Source organism: Penicillium griseofulvum (genome assembly GCF_001561935.1).
Source record: "Penicillium griseofulvum strain PG3 chromosome Unknown contig_12, whole genome shotgun sequence".
NCBI classification, from domain to species: domain Eukaryota; kingdom Fungi; phylum Ascomycota; class Eurotiomycetes; order Eurotiales; family Aspergillaceae; genus Penicillium; species Penicillium griseofulvum.
This window is the reverse complement of record NW_024467435.1, coordinates 1-20,000: the sequence shown is the minus strand read 5'-3', so window position 1 is coordinate 20,000 and position 20,000 is coordinate 1. Positions and strand designations below refer to the sequence as shown.

Genomic DNA, 20,000 nt, shown 5'->3' with positions numbered 1-20,000 from the left:
TGTACAGCCTTCAACAGGATTTAGATCGACGTCGTGACTGCTAGACGCCCACTAAGCTCGCCAAGCGCACCCACGGCACACCGTCTCTGCACCTCAGCCAAATCTCTTACGGCCGAGAGCAGCGCTGTCATTGTCCGCTCCTTCAAGTTCCAGCACGCCACCAATGGAGAGACTACGCCGGCGCCGAAGACCGGCATTCTCGTGTCTGGAATGCAGGCGACGAAAGATAAAGTGCGATCGGAAAGATCCGTGCTCACATTGCGTCTCTGTCGCGATCCAGTGTGTGCACAAGGTCTTTCGAGATGCGCCCGAGACCTCCCCCGTCCAAAGCAGTATGCAGGGTCGGACAGTAGTCTCCTCACTAGATGACACCCCATCCTCCCGTACCCAGACCCGACAATCTGGCACGAATAGAATTGTAAACGAAAAGGGCAGCGTCACATCTAGGCCTCTCGTCGCCAGAGCGGATAAATCACAGTCCACACCAGCACTAACACTCGCGGGGCAGACAGAAGCCACCATAGCTCAAACCCCACCAACCATCCATGCCGAAGATGAGCAGCCAATTGTACATGCTCTTCTACAACGGATACAGCATCTCGAGGATTCTCTGGCAACGAGTCCCGTACCTGTGCACTCTGAGTCTGGAGGGGAATTGATTGATCGCCAACCGGTGCATCAAAATACACGGGTCAGCCTCTACAAGACGAGGACCTTAAGATGGAGCCACTGGGTGAGTATGGCTAATGAGGTATGACCAATAGTTACGTCCCTCTGCTACTTTGCACTGACTTCTACTTCAGTTTGACCTTATCGTGGCTTGCTATATCGCGGCTGGCGGCGGCCCCCCTGCCAGCTACGGCAACACAGACGACGATGATAAGCCGAACACCTTCCATGGGCCTGAGATTGAATCTTTGCTGAAAGAGATTGGTGACCTCCTGCGAAAGTCTAAAGTGCTCGCAAAACACCTTAAGACGGGCCGACCAAGCAAGTCTCTCGGAGGAGCTGGCTTTGATCTTCGTCCCCCCTCCCGCGAGCTGGCAGACACTATGGTCGATCTCTACTGTACCTCTTTCGAGTCGGTGTATCGGATCATTCACGTGCCTTCGTTCCGTTCCGAGTACCAGAGATACTGGGACAACCCAGAGAGTGCCACGGCCAGTCAGTGTCTCAAGATCCTCCTGGTAATAAGTATAGGGTCAAGTATACATGACCATGGGAATGCCACCACGGGTCTACGGCAAAAGGTACAACAATGGGTTCATGCCGCTCAGGCATGGCTTTCTGGCCCGCTGGAAAAAGATCGCCTGGATATCGGCGGGCTCCAGGTCTACTGCCTGGTGATCCTTGCACGACAGATCTTCTCAATCGGCGGCGACCTAGTTTGGGTGTCGATGGGGTCAGTAATTCGTATGGCCATGCAGATAGGGCTTCATCACGATCCCAAACACCTCCCGGCGATGTCGTTACTACAGGCTGAACTCCGACGGCGGTTATGGGCTACTGTGCTCGAGATGGCAATACAGTCGTCCCTAGACTCGGCGATGCCGCCCATAATCTCATTAGACCATTTTGATACCGAAGCACCTTCAAACTACAACGACGATGAGATTGATGAGTCAACCATTGAGCTGGTACCCCATCCGAGAAGCACCTATACAACTTCCTCAATACAGCTTATCCTTCTCGACTCGATGCCCACACGCCTCCGCATTCTCGAACTACTCAGCGGCCTTAAAACAGATTTATCTTACCAGGACGCGCTTTCACTGAGCTCGGAAGTGACCGAGTCATACTGCGCATACAGGAAATTCAGCCAAGAGAACGTCAACTCTGGCATGAGCGCATTCCACAGGAATCTGGTCGATTATTTCGTACGCCGATTTCTAATCCCCCTACACTGTATATTTGCCAGCAAGGCGCAGGCAAACCCATTGTTCTACTATTCTCTCAAAGTTAGCCTAGACGTTGCTATGGCCATCATCTCCCCCGAACCAGACGACGGCTTCTCACGAATAATGGCTACCGGAGGGGGGCTGTTCCGCGAGGGTTTCTGGTATGCAACATCTGTAATCGGCCGCGAGATTCTTTCACAAGTCTCAGTGCAGCATCGAGAGGGAACGCTCTATCGCAATGCGCAGCACCGACAGCTTCTCAAGCAAACTGTGAGGGATATGACCTCTTTGGCGGTGGCGAGGATACACCAAGGCGACACCAATGTCAAGATTCACATGTTTCTGAGTATGATATTGGCACAAACCGAAGCCACGGAAGAAGGTGTGCCATGTGAGCTCATGATTGCACAAGGAGCACGGGATAGCCTTCAGTTTTGTCATGAGCTACTGCAGACACAAGTCGGCACTGAGCCACTGCCGTACTACGACGACGCGGGCGTCACTTCCTCACTTTTGGATGGAGTGCCGGAAAACTCGCTTTGGGACTTTGACCTGGAATCCTTTCTGCCTGACCTGGGGATTTCATAGCCTACTAGGCATTCCGATATGCTATTATTATCGCATAGTTGAGCGGGAGGCTAAAAGTAGGTCCAAGGATGGGAACGTCCATAAATTCAAACCGAGCAATGCGGGACGAAATTATAAATAGAACTTAAATTAGACTAAAGCATCGTTCTTTGCAATTTTTACACCTGTTTTTTTCTTTTTTACGCGCATATAGGACCGGTTAGGTCCGTTACTATGTGGGTTTGTTAAACCCGCTCTGCTTACAGCCGCTTTAAGACCGCTTAGGCTTACGTCCGTCGCTAGCTCCGCGGCATACGTCCGTTGGCGAACGTATAAAGAGCACCACAAGGCGTTTGGCGATTGATGAGAAGAAATTATTTGTCTAATTCAACGCCCCTGCTGATTGCTCTTCCGCAATGCCTCTGAAAATTCTTATCAACGGTGCTGGCATCGCCGGTACAGCCCTCGCCAACTTCCTCCTGCGGTCCAAACAAGGTCACGACATCACTATAGTCGAGAGAGCATCCAATTTCCGTACCGGTGGAACACAGCTTGATTTGAAGTCACATGGTGCCCCACTGATGAAGAAGCTGGGACTGATCGATGCGGTCCGAGCAAGGAGCATACACGAGACAGCTTTCACTTTTGTTGACACGCAAGGCAGAGAGTGGGCGAGATTCAGCGTCAACGAGACTGGGAAAGGGTACAAAGGTGTGACGAGTGAATATGAGATCATGAGGGCGGACCTGGTAGCGGTGTTATATGAAGGGAGCAAAGCGATCGCTGCAAAAGCCTCAGCAGAAGAGTCGCAGAGGCTGCGGTACCTTTTCGGAAAGCATGCGATTGAGTTTACGCAGCTTGATTCCAAAGTCAACGTCGTATTCTCAGACGGCTCTTCAGACGATTACGATCTTGTTGTCGGTGCGGATGGCCAGAGCTCCCTGACGCGACGAATGCTATGGGAGCCCACGAAGGACTCCGATTCCACGCTCAAATATACGGGCTACTCGGTCGCATACTTCCATATGCCAAAATCAGAGGAAGAGTCCGACAGTACCTTATTCAAAAACTGTCTTCTACCAGGGCCCAAAGTGCTGTCCCTTCGCTGCGCGCACAAGGACTTTACACAAGCCATGCTCACGGTATCCACTACCGAGGAGTTAAAGGAGATGGTTGGACAGCCTGTTGAGAAACAGAAAGACCTATGGGAAACGTTATTCAAGGATTTCGGATGGGAAAGCAAACGAGTACTTGCCGAGATGCGGACTGCTGAGGACTTCTACACAACCTCGATTGCTCAGGTCAAAGTGGACACATTGGCCAAAGGCCGAGTTGTTCTGGTGGGCGATGCCGGATACTGCCCGAGTGTTTTGACTGGGCTTGGAACTACAGCATCACTAGTCGGAGCATACGTGCTTGCCGGCGAACTCGCGAGACATGGAGACAACGTCAGCGCAACGCTAGAATCTTATGAAAGGGTCCTACAACCTTACGTGGAAAAGGCCCAGCAACTTCCTCCCATGAATCTCGCTATCTTTCGTTCCAAGCTAGGGTTAAATATATCTTACTTTGCTCTGGCAATTCTGTCGAAGCTTAGGATAGATAGCCTAGTCAAGGCGCTGACGAAGGATGAGAAGGAAACCTGGGAGCTCCCACAATATCCAGAGCTGGAATTAGAGGAATGAGCATTGCATTTACCGCCGATATTCAGCTTTGTTGTGATCACCTCATGTGACCACATTTGTCAGGACTGCCAGCTGATAGCTTCTCTTCCTCTGTCCCCTTCTTTTCCCCGAATCAATTAATTATCTTGATCTCTTCTCCTTCCCCATCAAGCTTTGTGGCTGATACCAACCCAAATATGTTTATACCACTTTTCGTCTTATCTAAAACCTACAACATCTCATCACTTCATCTAAGCAGGTGTGGACATTGCTTCGCCTGTGACTAGAGGTGCTTAGACAGGTAAATGAGGGTACTCGGCCTTACTCATCGTATTATCTTAGTTTGCGAGGGTCATCATACCTTACTGCGAGAAATGATGTTGTAACTTACATGAGACTGCCTTGGCGCTTCTATACATCAGTGCCAATGCCATTGTAATTAGTTTTGGGATTAAAAGAGAACGGAATTTAGGGGAAAGAGCTGCCCTAACTGCGTCTACTAAAATGATGGTTCTTTTCTTGGTGGTAGGACTGATCTTCTAGCGGACTTTTTCCAAGCGCACTTCCCTAGTTACTAATTCGCACATCGCTGCATAGCTGATGTTGCAACTTGCGAGACACTATTACACGCTTCCATTGGGCTTTATCACCGGTCACCTAGCGCCACAATCACGCAGTGACGATGCGTAATACGTTCAAAATATGTCAAGAATACATCACATCACGCTGTTTTCGCTCACAGGCCGCTGTGGCTCTTCTAACCATTTTTACTGCTTATTAGCCAAGGCGGGAACTAGATCAATTCCATGGCAAGGTTCATCTTGTGTTCTATAAGTCTGGCAAGAAGTACTAGATTTCCTAGCGGAATAAATAACAAAAAACATACAACAGCATGTGTATGACTGTGGTCACCTAGCGCCCACGGTTCGGGCGTGGGCGGCTCGCCGCTCTATTCAGGGCACTCAGGGCAGATATTCACCCACCTGAATATTTTTCACCTGAATATTCAGCCCGCGCAGCAAAAGGTACATTTCTCATCATGACCAAAAAGCTACAAGTACCCTTCCTTCCCCCTCCATTTTCACCTTCTCCCCAGCCTCGCTTCGTCACTCCAACCCCTCTTTTTCACCTGCAAGATGCGTACCAAGCATAACCCAACTTTGAAATATATGGCCAATGTGGTGGATTTCGGGGAGCATAGCAACAATGAAATCCAGCGGACAGTGCTCCCACGAACGGAATCCGGTTATAGTGACACGTTACTTATTTTCGATAAGTAAGTCTTTACTGTAGGAGCAGAGAAGCAAGTCGCTAAAACGTATCTCTATCACTAGTTTTGTCACACTACATCCACAGGCTATAATCCCGCCGGATATTAGAACTTGCAGGGCTTTCCTCGAGTGGGTTGCAAGAGGAATGAACGGTCGGATCCAAGAACGGCCTACAGTCGAAACGATTCAAGGATTCTTTAGGAAATTCGCCACTGGTATGAAGAGAAAAAGAAAATTTGAATTCCCACCAGCCACAAGGACAACAATCAATGAGGTTTGTTATCGCTGTATTTTACATGAGTCAGTACTAATACTGGATAGTATATCGTGGGAGAATTAAAGATCAAGATCCCTCTCTCAACCGAGCAAATGAACAAAGATGGCGGTGTGTCCCCAAATGATTTGACTATATTGATGACTCAATTATGGTGTCGAGACCACCATGAGTATCGTGGGGACCCTGCCGACCGGGCCAGAGTTCAGCTAAGTGCCGCGATGCTCCTATATTGCTTTACCTCTGCGCGCACAGGGGAGGTTCATGAATCAACCGCTCGGAGACACGGAGCACGGGAGATCGGGGAGGAGAGCGACGACGCTGACTTAGAAGCCCGCGTGATGGCTGCCTGTTATAAGGTATGTTTATATAAGGAAAAGGAAGCTAATGCTTAAAGCTGACAATATTAGCATTTTGAGCTCACTATCGAGACTGTGGATGGTATGATAATGCTTGTACTTACCTACGAGCGTGAATTTGTGAAAGGCTATTGGCGAAAGACAAAATGGGAGATCCCAAAGCATGCATTCTACGAAGTATATGCCGAGGATATGCCTATATTTCTAAACTTTTTGACATTCTTTTTGCCGATGGCCGTCGCAGATAAAGCTTTCAGAGATTACGGTTCAGTGAGAGAGATCCTAGATGCTGTCGACTTATATGAGAAAGTCGGTCACTCCGAGGATAAGATCCTTGAGGTGATCTGTGTCCGGGAAGAGATGAGAAATCTACCGGTTTTCCGGCAATATCTTGAGCACCACGTGGAAAGCTCTAAAGGTAATGCCAGGGGGGCAGATTCCTTTGGCAAGGCCTTGGTAAGTCTAGGCCACAGAAGTGGCTATACACTGAACATTACTGTTCGGGCGTGTCGAAGATGGGCTTTACAGGAAGCAGGTATGGATTCATTTGATATATAGACTCGCAGGTTAGCTGATGATGTTAAATAGATAAGAAGTATTCCGAATCTGCAAGAATGAAGTTCGCTGGGCAAACCAACCGGAACACATACGGAAAGTCGTACGCACATCCTCTTAGTGAGGTTGATGGACCAGCAAACTACCTCGGAATTGCTAGCCGACAAGAGCATATCCAGAACCGGCGGGGAATGGGTCTTTACCGCAATTCCGCTTTATCACAGCTCCTTCCTGCCAAAGCCGAGTTTGAGTTTCTTGCCCGAGAAGATATTCACGCACTTGACCAAACTATGGCAAAGTTGAGCTCGCTACTCTTAAACGCCTTACCAGAAGAAAAACACGAAATTCGACTGAAGCAAAAACGGGCGTATAGTGAAAAGCGGAGCCTTTATAATGAAGAGCTCCGAAAGGTCCAGGCGCAATCAGGGAAGCAACATGGAAGTATTTACACAGAGACCATGTTCCATTATAGGAGGAAGGTAATGCCCCATAGAGACTTCTTGGCTCAGAAATTGCCTTGTAAGCTCAGCCTCCGCAGTTTAGATGGAAGAAGAATCCTACAGGCATTGGAGTCTCTTTGCAGCGAGAAAAATACCATTACATACCTCGATAGCCTCAGCCCCCTAGGCCAGGCTTGTGTCTGTGGAAGGTCTATGAAAGAGTATGTCACGCTAGCAATGGGAATATACGATGTTCCTATTACTGACTCAAAATAGATTCAAGGATCACCGAAAATGGTTACATCTCTACCGTTGCTACTCAAGGCATTACAGAACCACGCACGGGTTTGCAGAAATATGCTTCGAATGCGACCTATGGTTTACCAATGAATCGGAGTGGGGGACTCATTGCCAGGAGCATCTTGATAATCCAGGCAATCTGCTCCGTTGTGATCCGATGGTATTTCGGAACGCACCCATAAAGCCAGGGCTATGTCCGTTTTGTCTAGGTGCCAAGGGAAAGAAACCGGCAAAGAGAATGTTACAATTCGTCCTCTCACCACCAAAGTGGCACTCCCATATTGAAGATCATTTGAAAGAACTCAAGCTTGATTTCGACTGCAAGCATCCAGCGTGTACCACGCACTTTGAAAGCCTAGAGGAGCTTACCTATCATCTCGTTGACACGCATTGTTGGCGCCCTAGGCGGCAATCGCCCAAGAAACGAAAGTGGGCAGACTAATTTTGTTACACATAACTTTTCTTCACGTTTCAACCTACCTATTTGAATATTCTTTTGACTTAGCAATAAATATTTTATATGATAGGGCTGGTTTATTCCCACCAATCTAGCGCCACATTAAGCGCTAGCTTATCCCTCACCATATACTCTCTCCGCCTCCTCCTCTCATTTTCATTATATGTATGTTATTTTAAATTGCTCTTCTCATATTAAAGTAAACCCCTTTGACCATTTTCCAACTCCTTCGCCTGCTTTTCAATAGACGACGGTTCCTCCGGACCGATATTTCCTCCCTAGCAAAATGTCTACCGACTATAAATGAGTAGTCAATCGGTAAGATAGATAGTGTAGTAGGGAGACGCGTCAGGAAGATAGATCACAGAAGGACTGCACGATTCATATTGTTCTGATCTGTTCCTAGCTAGGGACACACTACCACTCTATCTCGCTCTCCCTAAGACCATCCATCCATCCATCCATGCCTACTGAAAACCACGGGGGAACGCGGGGAGTATCTGGCTTGGGAAACGGCGAAGCAAGGCAGCATAATCATCCTGGTGGATAGTGCCCCGAACACCATCCTCGATTATGCCGGTTACACTCTGGCGGAAGCTGCGAATCGCACCATACCAGTAGTGGACATGATCTTCCGTGTCAGCAGACTTGTGCTTCGAGGAGGAGAAGTCTGCAAATCTTTCAGGGCTGCCGTCAAGCTCGATAGCGCAGGGGATAGGTTGGCGACTGAGAAGCCAGTTCCGGTAGACGGCACGACGAGCCCGCTAGTATCAAGAAGCGAAAGGTTAGCGAGAGAAGCCTAAAAAAAAAAACTGAAAATAGGACATACCGAGCAAGTGCTGTGGATTCCATGCTCTTCAATGTGATTCTGGGCCAGGAGACGGAAGGACTGGCAAAGGTTGGCAATCTTAGCCCCAAGCTGGGCCAGTGCGTGGCCAGGCAAGATCCAGTTACGCTCAAAGCCGTCGAAATATGGTCTTGTGGGGTCATAAGATCCCCACATCAAGTTCACCCACGCGATTAAGGAGAGCAACTCATAACGGTGGCCCTCAATTCCAGCGGGAACCTAGATAGGAGACTAGGGTTTAGCAAGAGAGTCGGGATAGGGGAATTGAATAGGGTTACACTACCTGCTCACAAGTCTGATCCTCCTGGGCACAGTTCTGGCAGTCATTCGAGTTACCGGAGTCCTGGACGCAGCGAAACTCAAAGCGAGGCCCGAAACCATATTCGGTCCCTGCTTGCATCCAGCCGATGACATTGAGCTGGACACAAGTGAGACAAAAGAGGAACTGCGGAGCCGAGGTGGAGAGTTGTGCACGAACGTGCTGGCGGAAGGGGGTGCGGGGGGTGCGCTGGCGCTCAGACATGGTGACTGAGGATAAATGAAGAGGATGGGAGGATGTGGCGTCAACGAAGGGTGAACGAAACCGGAAAAGGAAAGAGTTCGAAGGCTTGAGGTTGAAAGAAGCTAAGTAGCGGAGACGAGAGAAACGGCTGGATGAAAGAACGTGTAGTAGTGCGGCGTTACTCGCGAGAAAGGCGATGAAAGAGCGATGAAAGAACACGCTGAGAAGTGGCGTCAAATTTAAGAAGAACGAGGAAAAGTGGATGAAAGGCAGTTTCCTTTTACCCTTAGAGGGAGGGTTCTTTTCGGCCGAAGAAAACTAGAGGCGAGGCTGGCTGCAAGAAAAGGAGGATTTATTCAAAGCGCCTGCTCCTCCTATCGACTCTCATATACTACTCAATTTGCCTAAGTTGCCACCTTGAACTAGCTATCGCCCTTGCGATCCAGAGATGGCCAGTCCCAGTCCCAGTCCCCGCCCAGACGGCCAGGACAGTACTACGGCCTATCTACGATAGAGAATATCTACACCCAGTCCCTGAAGGATTCGGAGCCTACCTTTCAGAAAGTCAAGCAACCTATCGAAGAGCTGTGAATCATGAGTTATTCCAGAGGCTTAGGAGACCGGGAAGGGGGCACCGCAGGACAAAGCACTTGATACAAGGTGATCTTGGGAATGCAGTCAGGCTGATACATACTGAGTATATGTCCCATACAAGCTTTAAGAGGCATAGCCTGAAGCTGGACCCTCACGGTTTCTTGGTGGAAGGCCAAGGTCTGCCATCCACAGATATCGCTCCCGCTGAACTTGAGCTTGGAGGGGATAACCGGGAGATACGAAACACGGTGTTGCAGAGAAGTGAGGACGACGATACGCAGGGGTCCGTGTCCTAGGGAAAAGCCTCGAGCTCCGGGGAGTTGCTTGCTACCCCGACGCCAAAGTAGGCGCGAGCCGAGTCCCAAAGGAGGTGCATTTGTGGACTACTGGAGTCATTGATACGCCAGTTCAGCGTACCCCTACCAAGTCCCACAGACCAGGCGAAGCTGATTCTACTAAGAAAGGTACCGCATACCCTAGGCATCCTTTCGGCCGAAAAGATATGTTTCGTGCACTCAAAGGCGCTAAGCGGGTACCTTGGGCTGTATACGCGACAGTTCAAGCACTCCGATCTACTCCAGCGTCTGGCTTACGCGATAAAGCAAATCGGCGGCTGGGAGAAGTTCGTTGAGAATAAGTCTGAATAGTTCAACTTGACGAATTTCCCCCAAGGAGTAGAGCGCAGCTCATTCTGATTCACGATAAGCACGCCTTCTCCGCGTATTGCAAGTTACACTGAGCTTGGGTTCGATCTTACGGATATCTGTACCTGCTCTCCGGTTGGTACCTTGTTGTATGTCGGAGAGGTCGGCAGCTGGTGGCTGCGGAAAGAATACTTCACAGAGGAGGTTAACTTTCTCCGTGTCGCTTTCTGCAGACCCCCCTCCGGCGGCCTTTAGTACTGGTATCGTACTACCTTGTTGCTGGCCTCTATTCCTGGCCCATTTAGCCACTCTCTACAGTCCCTGAGGGCCTTGGTCAACTGTCTCCTTGATGAAACTCCTAAAGCCTTGTCGGAGAGCAGCCTTGATTACCCTTCCCTTCTGGTTCCCCGCCAGTTTGTATACCTGCCAGTCCTCCTCACCGTGTGTCGCGAGATACTGACGAAATATGCGGCGAGAGTGCTTGACAGCTTCCCCGCACTCCTTGGTCCACGATGGATTGGCGAGGGGGCTTGGCCTGGCCTATGGTGTCGATTTGTGGACCCCTCGTTGTACGATGTCGATCAGGTGGTTAACTGCGTCGTCGATTTGTCGGGGTGTTGTTACTTGTGGCGGGGTCAGGCATGGGAGATTGTCAGCCACAAACATGTCGAATTCCTTAGTGTCTATGGCCTTCCAAAGCCTTCGTCTCTGCGCCCCCGCCGGCTTTGCATGTGTGTCTATGTCGATCAGTATACGGATCGGCAGGTGATCTGAATCTGCATGACAATCTAGGGCCAGCTCGCACACTACTAGTCTCTTAGTGAGATTCGGCGTACCGAAGAACAGATCAATCGTGGTCTGCTCCCCGTTCTGGTCCCTTGTGATCGTGCCAGGTACTAGCTATAGGTCCAGATCTGCTTTGTCACAGAGCTCAATAAACCTGTCAGAGCCTGTATCTTGGGTGGCCTCGATGCCTCCCTAGGCAGGGTGGTGGATATTGAAATCACCGGCAATCATTAGATGCTTCCGGCTGCGTTGTCGTTGATTGTTGCATAATAAGTCGTTGGGAAGGTCTACTGTGCCGGTGGTACCACATTCGTTATATATGTTGAAGAAGCAGATCTCGCCGAGGCCGGTCTGGAATCTCACTTCCTGGCAAAACTCACTATGCGCATAGTGCGTCCAGCTGGTGCCTACTCGCTTGGAGATGTATATACATACTCTTGCTCTCCCTCCGCCAGTTTCTGCGCTAGACGGGAAGAGCAGTTCATGTGTCTGTTTCAATGGGTGGTATGTCGTGTCGTTGTATGGGTTCTCCTACGGTTCTTGCACCGCAATAACGTCTGCCTGGACGACCCCCGGCTTTGCCAGGAAGTCCGCCATAACGACGTCTCTCGACCGGTGCGTGTTGTATTGGATGGTGGCGAGGGGTGTGTTATTCATTGATAGCTGGCGTCTCGGTGTGTTTCCTAGTGAATTGGCGAGTCCTCTTTTCCTGGAGATCTGTCTTGTTGGTGAACCTGACTTGATCGTCGAGTGTGCGCTTGTTCTTGCTCCGGGGGCCTGGCGTACGCACTGTGTTTTATCTTGGTATACTGGTTTTGAAGATAGTGTCCTGCTTGCCAGCCTTTTGCTTGCCGGTTGGCGCGCGCTTGTTTCCGCTGATTTGTGAGAGTATAGATGGTTGGTACTCACTTGCTGACGCCGCTGGCGCCGATGACGATGGTGGATCTGGTAGAATCGCCTCCTGGTCGGTGACGATGTATGTGTCGTCCCTTGCCCGTTTCGGTGCTGTGCCTGAGCTTACCCCGAGCACTGACCTGATTAGTCCTTTGCTCCTGGTTATAGCTGATGACGTTGTCGACGCCCGGCTAGGTGCCGAGCTAACTTCTTGATTAGGGTATGCTTTAGTGTTAAAATCGTGCGTTCTTGGATTGGACTTGTAGCTTAATACACGTGAGTTACCCTGCAAATGGGTAGCATCTCATATATCCTGTGAGAGGTGCTCTACAGATAGGACACACCACCGGTGTCTCAAGATCTCCTAGGCATGATATGCAAAACAAGTGCCCACACAAAAGAGTCACCCAGTGATCTGGCTGCATCCAGCAGATCCTGCATTCCAAAACAAGCCTGTTTCTTTCTCGGAAAAGTTCCCCCTCCACCTTTTGGCGCTCCTCCCTCTCCCGGCAAACTTCCTCCTCCAGCTTTCGGCACTCCTCCCTCTCCCGGCAAACTTCCTCCTCTAACCTTTGACGTTTCTCTTGCTCTCGACCGAGTTCTTCATGGAGCGTTTGGTTTTTATCTCGTAACAGTCGTATTTCATGGTCATCGTCAGGCGCTTTACCCCGGTGTAATCGTGGAGGTATGCTATTCGCAAAAGAGCAGGCGTATCTCCCACCTGGCGGATGAGTATATTTTAAATACTGATGGGAGTGTGAACGCGGTGGTTGCCTTGGATATCGATTACGAAGGCTCTAATAGAGCGACAATTACCGTATGGCGACCGGAATATGCAATAGTAGATGGTATGGAGGAGTTTCGGGCGAACGCAGTTATAGAAGCACAGGTACGGTCCGTTCCGGGTAAGACATCTAATACTTGGTACTAATTATTAAACAGCCCTTTCAGACAGACTCGGGACTTCCAACCGAAGGAACAGTGCTACGACTATCGCTTAAGGACTTCGCAACGGAGGAACTCGCACGAGGGCATGTAGGCCTTGACCGTGAGATTCTCATTACATCGAAGCAGCTTTGTGATTTTCTCTTAAGCGCTGAAGCACGACAGCAAGCACAGACGCAACAGCAAGGCTCAATCAATCGAATACGACCAGGCGCTTTAAAGCGGCGTCGACCTCAAACTCCCCCTGAACAACTAAGCTCAGAAGACGAGGGATCTATCGAGAGGAAAAGAGAAAGTAAACGTGGACGTCAAAGTAGTGACTATCGTCCAAGCTCTTCGTCTGTGGACTCGAAAGGTGACCTACCTTGAGCTTATATTGCGCAGAATGAGGGACTCAGCTGCCCTTCATTGAATGGGGGTGATTTCTGGTCCTACAATTATTTATGAAGGTCAACCGGGTTGTAAAATGGATGAACTTTCTGTGAGTGAAATGATATGTAATTCGTTAATAATTAAATAACATTGACCCAGTTTTGAACTGCAATGCTTCCTTTTCCTCGATGTTAGATGTGGCTTGTCCTGCAACTAGTTTTGTATTCTAATGTTTTATCGACGAGTCTGTTTCTAGATACTGTATACTCGACCCCTTTTCTCTAGGCAAGAGCTCGGGCAGAGTACTTTTCTTCGGCATTACGGGATTAGATGAGTGGCATGCGCTTTCCGGATAGAGGTTTAGATCTGAGAGAAAGGCTCCGGAAATAAGAAATTTAGGGAAATCAGTAAGGCCTAGGGACTCAGGGGAACCACTCAAGTTCTATTTGTTCTCCTAATACATCCTTGCTCGCAGTTCTCTTGTTTGCTAAAGATAGAGTCTTCCATAGCAAACAAAGAACCCAGCTAGGAGACCCACTCCCTAGGCATTCTCCACAATCCAATTGGCAGATCAGATCACCCCATCAGACGGAAGCATCGCTTCTCATTTGCTATATTATGACAACGAACCCATGACTAGACTGCGACATCGCCCATGGACGGGCGGGTGGGCAGTGCCCACGGGCCTTATGTAAGCGGGCGATGGGCACTATCAATACGCCCATGGACGGGCCCTACCCTTAGGGCCCATTGTCCATGGACACCGTGGGCGCCCGTGGGCCTTTTTAGTAAGCAAAATTAGCGCAACACGTGATTTTTATTGACAGATTTCAAAATATTTCAACTAAATTTATATTTTTTATATATTTACAATCATAATTCCGGATTTTTAATATAAATATATATACTATAATTTACTATATATCTAATTTTTATATATACTTAAGACAACTTTATATAATGGTGGGCATCGTGGGCATGCCCGCCGTGGGCATGCCCGTGGGCCTTGGGCGTTATGGACGGGCACTCGAAAATCCAAATAGCCCAAGGCCCACCGTGGACGGGCGATGTCGCAGTCTACCCATGACACTATGGCAGTCTGGCATAGCAAACAGCTCGATATCAATGGAGACAGCACAGCCAACCACTCTTATGTGTAGGTGACTATCGCACTAGTATTAAAGCTATATCATGAAAGATAAATTTGGTGGAAAACTGTAGTCATATTGAGGATGGTAGGATGATGCCTGCTGCTTAATTTGACTCAACACGGGGAAACTCACCAGGTCCAGACAAAATAAGGATTGACAGATTGAGAGCTCTTTCTTGATCTTTTGGATGGTGGTGCATGGCCGTTCTTAGTTGGTGGAGTGATTTGTCTGCTTAATTGCGATAACGAACGAGACCTCGGCCCTTAAATAGCCCGGTCCGCATCTGCGGGCCGGTTTCTAAGAAAAGACTGCATGCAAGCTTCCCGAGGCATGTCCGATACCTCAGGCTACTTTCACGGGTTCCACCACTACACTATGTACCACACTTCATACATCCACCTACATTGGAAATGAATCCCTCTGGAACTTGTCTGGGGCGAATTTTGGGACCAGCGCATGACAGCTCTAATCAGCCCGAATAGATTCCCATTCAAGCCTTCTGCATTTATCCTGGTTCATCGCAAAGATTGCGCCACGAGCTAATGTTGCTCTATCACAAACACATGACTCATTCGCTAGCGCTTCCCCGAGATAAAAAACCGAAAATAAAGCCCGAACTCTTCCCGGGCGGCGGGGATTTTGCACAGTTCTAAGAAAATATAACGGGTATGGTCTTCCACCGCAAGTCGCTCATAGGTCTGCAGGTCGTATTCAGCACCCATCGGCCCCTTCGAAGTGTTCACCAAGTCCGTCCAGCACAATCCGCGGCGGAAAAAGGCGTGGCGCATTTTCGTCTGGCTGGAGGTAGTGACGTACGGAGTTGTAAATGTCTTGCTGCTGGGCTGCACAGTCAACCCATCGCTCTAGTCGTGTCGGGCAGTGCTTCCCTTTGGGAATGGGAATTTCTCCTGTGGTCGAGTCGGAAGGTGTGCAAACTCGTAACGGTCGTGATAATACATTGTGGCAAAAGCGGAGGAACTCCACCAGAGTTGTATTTCGGTTGCGCTCTTTTTCCTGTCTCGCTCCCTCTTCCGCTTGCCTCCTCCGCTCTTTTTCCTGTAGAAAAAGCGACTTGTAATCTGTGGGGCTGTTTGTATCCATCTTTGAAAGAGAAGTGTGGAGAATCACCGTGGGTCACGCGTTGCTTATCCGCGTATCAGAACTTCGGCAAATCTCTCCAGCCTCGCTTTGTCACTACAACCTCACTTCGTCACTCCAACCCAACCTCGCATTGTCACGAGCAAAATGCGTACCAAGCATGACCCAACGTTGAAATATATGGCCAATATTGTGGATTTCGGGGAGCATAGTAACTATGAAATCCAGCGGGCAGTGCTGCCACGAACAGAATCTGGTTACAGTCACACGTTACTTATTTTCGACGAGTAAGTCTCAGCCCTGGGAGAAGTATGGATAAGGACAGGGGGGAAAGAAGGTAGTTAAGAGGTAGGTAGTTAGGGTAACGCAAGAGAAACATAGCCATACAGCGGATAAACAATACACTACGCACTATACAGGGCTGTATATTATTTGGTGTATGGTGTGTGGTTAGAATCAATGGCAGCTATGGAGACACGATCAACGGAGTTGCACCATGACCGCATGGCTTCTGATACGCAGGAAACCTATGATCCGTGAATCAGAACTGCAACAATTGTCTTGGAACCATACATTGCGCTTCACATCGGATCACTAACCTTGTTGCTGTCATCAAAAATATTGTAGTGGTTGGCATTAATATCCACAACCTCCCGGATCCATTCGTGTCGGCAACACTCCCACCCCAACATTCTATCATGCCGGTGGACGTCAACCACAGCAAAGGTTGCATCGTCTGTGACTGGTACTCGATCTGACGCCCGGACAAGTAGAGCAGGTGGCATATTGACAAGAGGCCTGCCTTCGGTCCCTCTGATAACAGCGAGCTCTGTGGGTATCTCCCAATTTTCGACCAGCCGCTCTGCCTCCTCGTATCGCCTCATTATATGCTTCCTGATCACCGGAGATACCTTCGCGGGTAAATCCGAGGATACTACCGCGGTGGATGACCGGAGAGCTTTCCAGTCCCCAGGATAGGGCGTGTCGAGCAGGATCAGGCCTACGACTGAGGCATCGAATTTCGCCCGCATCGCGCGTGCAACTTCTATGCAGAGGATTCCCCCCAGAGACCAGCCTAAATGATGTCAGTTGTCTTATTGATTGATATATTCGCACTTTTCGCTTATACCTCCTAATAAGACCGGTCTCTGTGTAAACTCAGCCCAAATGCTTGATGCGTATGCCTCTGCCATCTGTCGTATTCCGCCAGTCCAGCTATTGATAGTCGCAAAATATGGGTCTGCAATTCCGTACACATCTCTGTTCAGGTCACCCAAAAGGTAATAACTAAAGACGGTCCCCCCACCGTCATGGAAGAGTATTAGAGGTGCTGCGTTTGCACTGCGATGTGAACTTGACTGGATTTCTTCAATCTCGACCTCCACATATTCAGATTGGTGCGACATTGAGGGTGGCGCTCTTGGGGAAACTCAGCAATGCAGGCTGGGAGCCTAGCAACGGAGGGGATTAGAGGCAGCGTTAGCCAGCGTGGATCCACGGAGCAGTATGCTGTGCTATGCACCTTGTGCCGCACTGCTGGATGCGGAGAGATAATACAGTTAGCGATCAGTAGCGAGTAGCAGAGATAACTGAGGGGTAGGAATGGAACCAGCAGGTCAATTGACATACTAAAACAGTAAATATATGCTACTTCTATACAAAGAAGCCCCTTACTAGTGGAATATAGTCAGGGTATAACGACAAGGCGAATGGCTGGCTTCGGCTCTCAGACAGGTGAGAAAATGAAGCGCCGAGGAACCCCCGGCCTTGTTGGGCACCGTCGGTTTCTGATTGGCAGGCGGCGTACTTTGTATCATATCCCAGTCACTTGTAATAGACTAGTAGGTCCGCGGCAGTAGAACCTGCGTGTGCAGTGGAACGTGGAACGGAGAAAGGGCCGGTTATGTGCTATCTCCGTGCTCCACCCAAGAAGATGATGTTGGCCGGCCGAGTTAGTTGAATCTAGCACCCTAATGGGCTGACCCGATGTAACAATGTTGCATGGATACGTATATATAGATTCAAGAGGGATCATAAGAGTTGAGCATAGAAGATAGGGTATGAAATATCATTGTACTGAAACCTATCTTCCTTGCTTTCGCAGCATGTATCATCTATATTGACATCCATGTTATTTGTGGCGATGTATTGACTAAGCCAGCTGGACAATTGACCATGATAAGCTGAAGTGATCCACACTTTTGCCGTTCTGCTCTCGCACCATACCTATTGTAGCAAGAAGATTGGTCTAGCATATTGATTGTTACGTCCGAGCTAGCCGCCAACGCTAACGCGGGTCAACACTAACCGGGTTAGGGCCGACCTTTTTTGACTAGGGTTACATGGTATACGATTGGTCTAAAAGGTACTGCTCCACGGGATCAGGCAATCAGGATTGGGTGTCCGATGTCAGCATGCAGGGGAGGAGGTTTGGGATGATGGGACGTTGCTAATAGGTAGAACTCTCGTGGTAATTTACAGCAGCTTCTGACAAACTGCAACTTTCTTCTGAAAAACTGCAACTTTCTTGTGACAAGAAGGAACAAGCTTCTGTGAAATAGTAAGTAGACAAGCATCAACTCACAAATAGCTATATCTCGGTGTTAGATGTATAGCACTATGAAAAATGGCGAGGTTGCTCAGGGTCCAATTCCGAAGAGGGAGCATCGTGGACCTGTGGGCTTGTCATATGCCCAAGGCCGCCTCTGGTTCATGGAACAATTGGTCCGGGGATCTTCGTGGTATGTAATGCCATTTGCGGCAAGATTGCTTGGGCCGCTGAAACTCGATGCGCTCGATGCTGCGCTGCGTGCACTGGAGCAGCGACATGAGACCCTCCGAACAACCTTCGAGGAAACGGATGGTGTAGGCGTGCAAATCGTGCACACGCGCTTCTTTGAGGGTCTCAGAATCATAGATGTGGCAGCCGAGAAGGATGGCAGCTACGTCCAGCCTTTACAGCGGGAGCAGGAGACACCTTTCAATTTAGCATCTGAGGCGGGGGTGAGGGTGTGTCTGCTACGGCTGGGACAGGATGACCACATCCTATCGTTTGTACTGCACCACATCATCTCAGATGGATGGTCCATCGACGTCCTGCGGAAGGAGCTGGGCCAGTTCTACGCGGCTGCGCTAAGAGGCGAAGACCCTCTGTTGCGAGTGAACCCACTTCCGATCCAGTACCGCGACTTTGCTGTGTGGCAGAAACAGGAGGATCAGCTGGCCGAGCAGCAGAAGCAGCTGGAGTACTGGATGAAGCAGCTCGAGGGCAGCTCGCCTGCCGAGCTCTTCACTGACCGGACCCGACCGGAGGTGCTGTCCGGCGAGGCGAGTGCTGTGCCCTTCACAATCGATGTTGAGTTGTACGAGAGCCTTCGTGCATTCTGCAAGACCCACAAGGTCACCACCTTTGTGGTGCTGCTTGCCGCGTTCCGTGCCACTCACTATCGGCTCACAGGGGCGGAGGACGCATGCATTGGGACACCAATTGCCAACCGCAATCGACCAGAACTGAAGAACCTTGTCGGGTTCTTTGTTAATACTCAGTGCATGCGTATTACCGTTGAAGACGACACGTTTGAGGGGTTAGTCCAACAAGTGCATATGACTAAGCTTGCCGCCATCGCAAATCAGGATGTCCCCTTCGAGCGTATAGTGTCAGCCCTCCTCCCAGGTTCGAGGGATACATCAAGAAACCCGCTGGTGCAGATAATGCTTGTTGTCCACTCTCAAATGGACATCGGTCGGATACAATTAGAAGGACTCAAGGATAAGCTCGTCCCGCGGGTGGCAACGACCAGATTCGATGTAGAATTTCATTTCGTCAAAAGGTCAGACAGCCTCAGCGGTACCCTTCTTTTTTCGACGCAGCTATTTGACGCTGAGTCTATTCATGGCCTCCTTGCCGTCTTCCATGAGACCCTACGCCGGGGGCTTGAGGACCCTCACACGCCGATTGCCACCATGCAGCTGACCGACGGATTGGGGGAGCTTCGCACCAAGGGACATCTCCAGATCGACAGAACTGAGTATCCCCGGGAGTCGAGTGTGGTCGACATCTTCCGCGAGCAGGTGGCCGCGTTCCCAGATGCAATCGCAGTTAAAGACTCCTCATCGCAGTTAACGTACGCGGAGCTGGACCGTCAATCCGACGAGCTTGCTGCCTGGCTACAGCAGCGGCGCCTTCCCGCAGAGTCGCTCGTTGCCGTCTTGTCGCCGCGATGCTGCCAGACGATTACAGCCTTCCTCGGTATCTTGAAGGCCAATCTAGCATATCTGCCGCTCGACGTGAACGTGCCTGCTTCCCGGATTAACGCAATATTGGCGGCCGTTGAGGGTCTCAAACTGGTCTTCCTCGGGCCTGACGTGCCTCCTCCGGTACT

At 49.8% G+C, this 20,000-nt stretch overlaps 7 protein-coding genes across 7 annotated transcripts; 5 read left to right on the top strand and 2 right to left on the bottom strand.

Moving 5' to 3' along the window:
- Positions 1-163: 163 nt before the first annotated feature.
- PGRI_089040 (Transcription factor) lies at positions 164-2,486 on the top strand (the record flags this gene model as incomplete). The annotated part of the gene is made up of 2 exons (XM_040796617.1): positions 164-751; positions 804-2,486. 2 exons carry the CDS (start codon positions 164-166, stop codon positions 2,484-2,486), a joined length of 2,271 nt encoding a protein of 756 aa, XP_040650047.1.
- Positions 2,487-2,881: 395 nt separating this feature from the next.
- PGRI_089030 (Monooxygenase, FAD-binding) lies at positions 2,882-4,150 on the top strand (the record flags this gene model as incomplete). Its single annotated transcript, XM_040796616.1, has 1 exon — positions 2,882-4,150. One exon carries the CDS (start codon positions 2,882-2,884, stop codon positions 4,148-4,150), a length of 1,269 nt encoding a protein of 422 aa, XP_040650046.1.
- Positions 4,151-5,265: 1,115 nt separating this feature from the next.
- PGRI_089020 (Zinc finger, C2H2) lies at positions 5,266-7,770 on the top strand (the record flags this gene model as incomplete). The annotated part of the gene is made up of 8 exons (XM_040796615.1): positions 5,266-5,405; positions 5,464-5,674; positions 5,722-6,033; positions 6,085-6,489; positions 6,562-6,568; positions 6,622-7,107; positions 7,305-7,373; positions 7,538-7,770. The coding sequence occupies 8 exons, from the start codon at positions 5,266-5,268 to the stop codon at positions 7,768-7,770; spliced, it is 1,863 nt and encodes a 620-aa protein (XP_040650045.1).
- A 482-nt stretch (positions 7,771-8,252) lies between these two features.
- PGRI_089010 (uncharacterized protein) lies at positions 8,253-9,155 on the bottom strand (the record flags this gene model as incomplete). Its single annotated transcript, XM_040796614.1, has 3 exons — positions 8,253-8,549; positions 8,615-8,851; positions 8,916-9,155. The coding sequence occupies 3 exons, from the start codon at positions 9,153-9,155 to the stop codon at positions 8,253-8,255; spliced, it is 774 nt and encodes a 257-aa protein (XP_040650044.1).
- Positions 9,156-11,539: 2,384 nt separating this feature from the next.
- PGRI_089000 (uncharacterized protein) lies at positions 11,540-12,267 on the top strand (the record flags this gene model as incomplete). Its single annotated transcript, XM_040796613.1, has 3 exons — positions 11,540-11,802; positions 11,846-11,940; positions 12,053-12,267. The coding sequence occupies 3 exons, from the start codon at positions 11,540-11,542 to the stop codon at positions 12,265-12,267; spliced, it is 573 nt and encodes a 190-aa protein (XP_040650043.1).
- A 3,932-nt stretch (positions 12,268-16,199) lies between these two features.
- On the bottom strand, positions 16,200-17,024 carry PGRI_088990 (thioesterase domain-containing protein; the record flags this gene model as incomplete). Its single annotated transcript, XM_040796612.1, has 2 exons — positions 16,200-16,693; positions 16,748-17,024. 2 exons carry the CDS (start codon positions 17,022-17,024, stop codon positions 16,200-16,202), a joined length of 771 nt encoding a protein of 256 aa, XP_040650042.1.
- A 1,213-nt stretch (positions 17,025-18,237) lies between these two features.
- PGRI_088980 (uncharacterized protein) lies at positions 18,238-19,876 on the top strand (the record flags this gene model as incomplete). The annotated part of the gene is made up of 2 exons (XM_040796611.1): positions 18,238-19,742; positions 19,792-19,876. The coding sequence occupies 2 exons, from the start codon at positions 18,238-18,240 to the stop codon at positions 19,874-19,876; spliced, it is 1,590 nt and encodes a 529-aa protein (XP_040650041.1).
- Between the last annotated feature and the right edge of the window lie 124 nt (positions 19,877-20,000).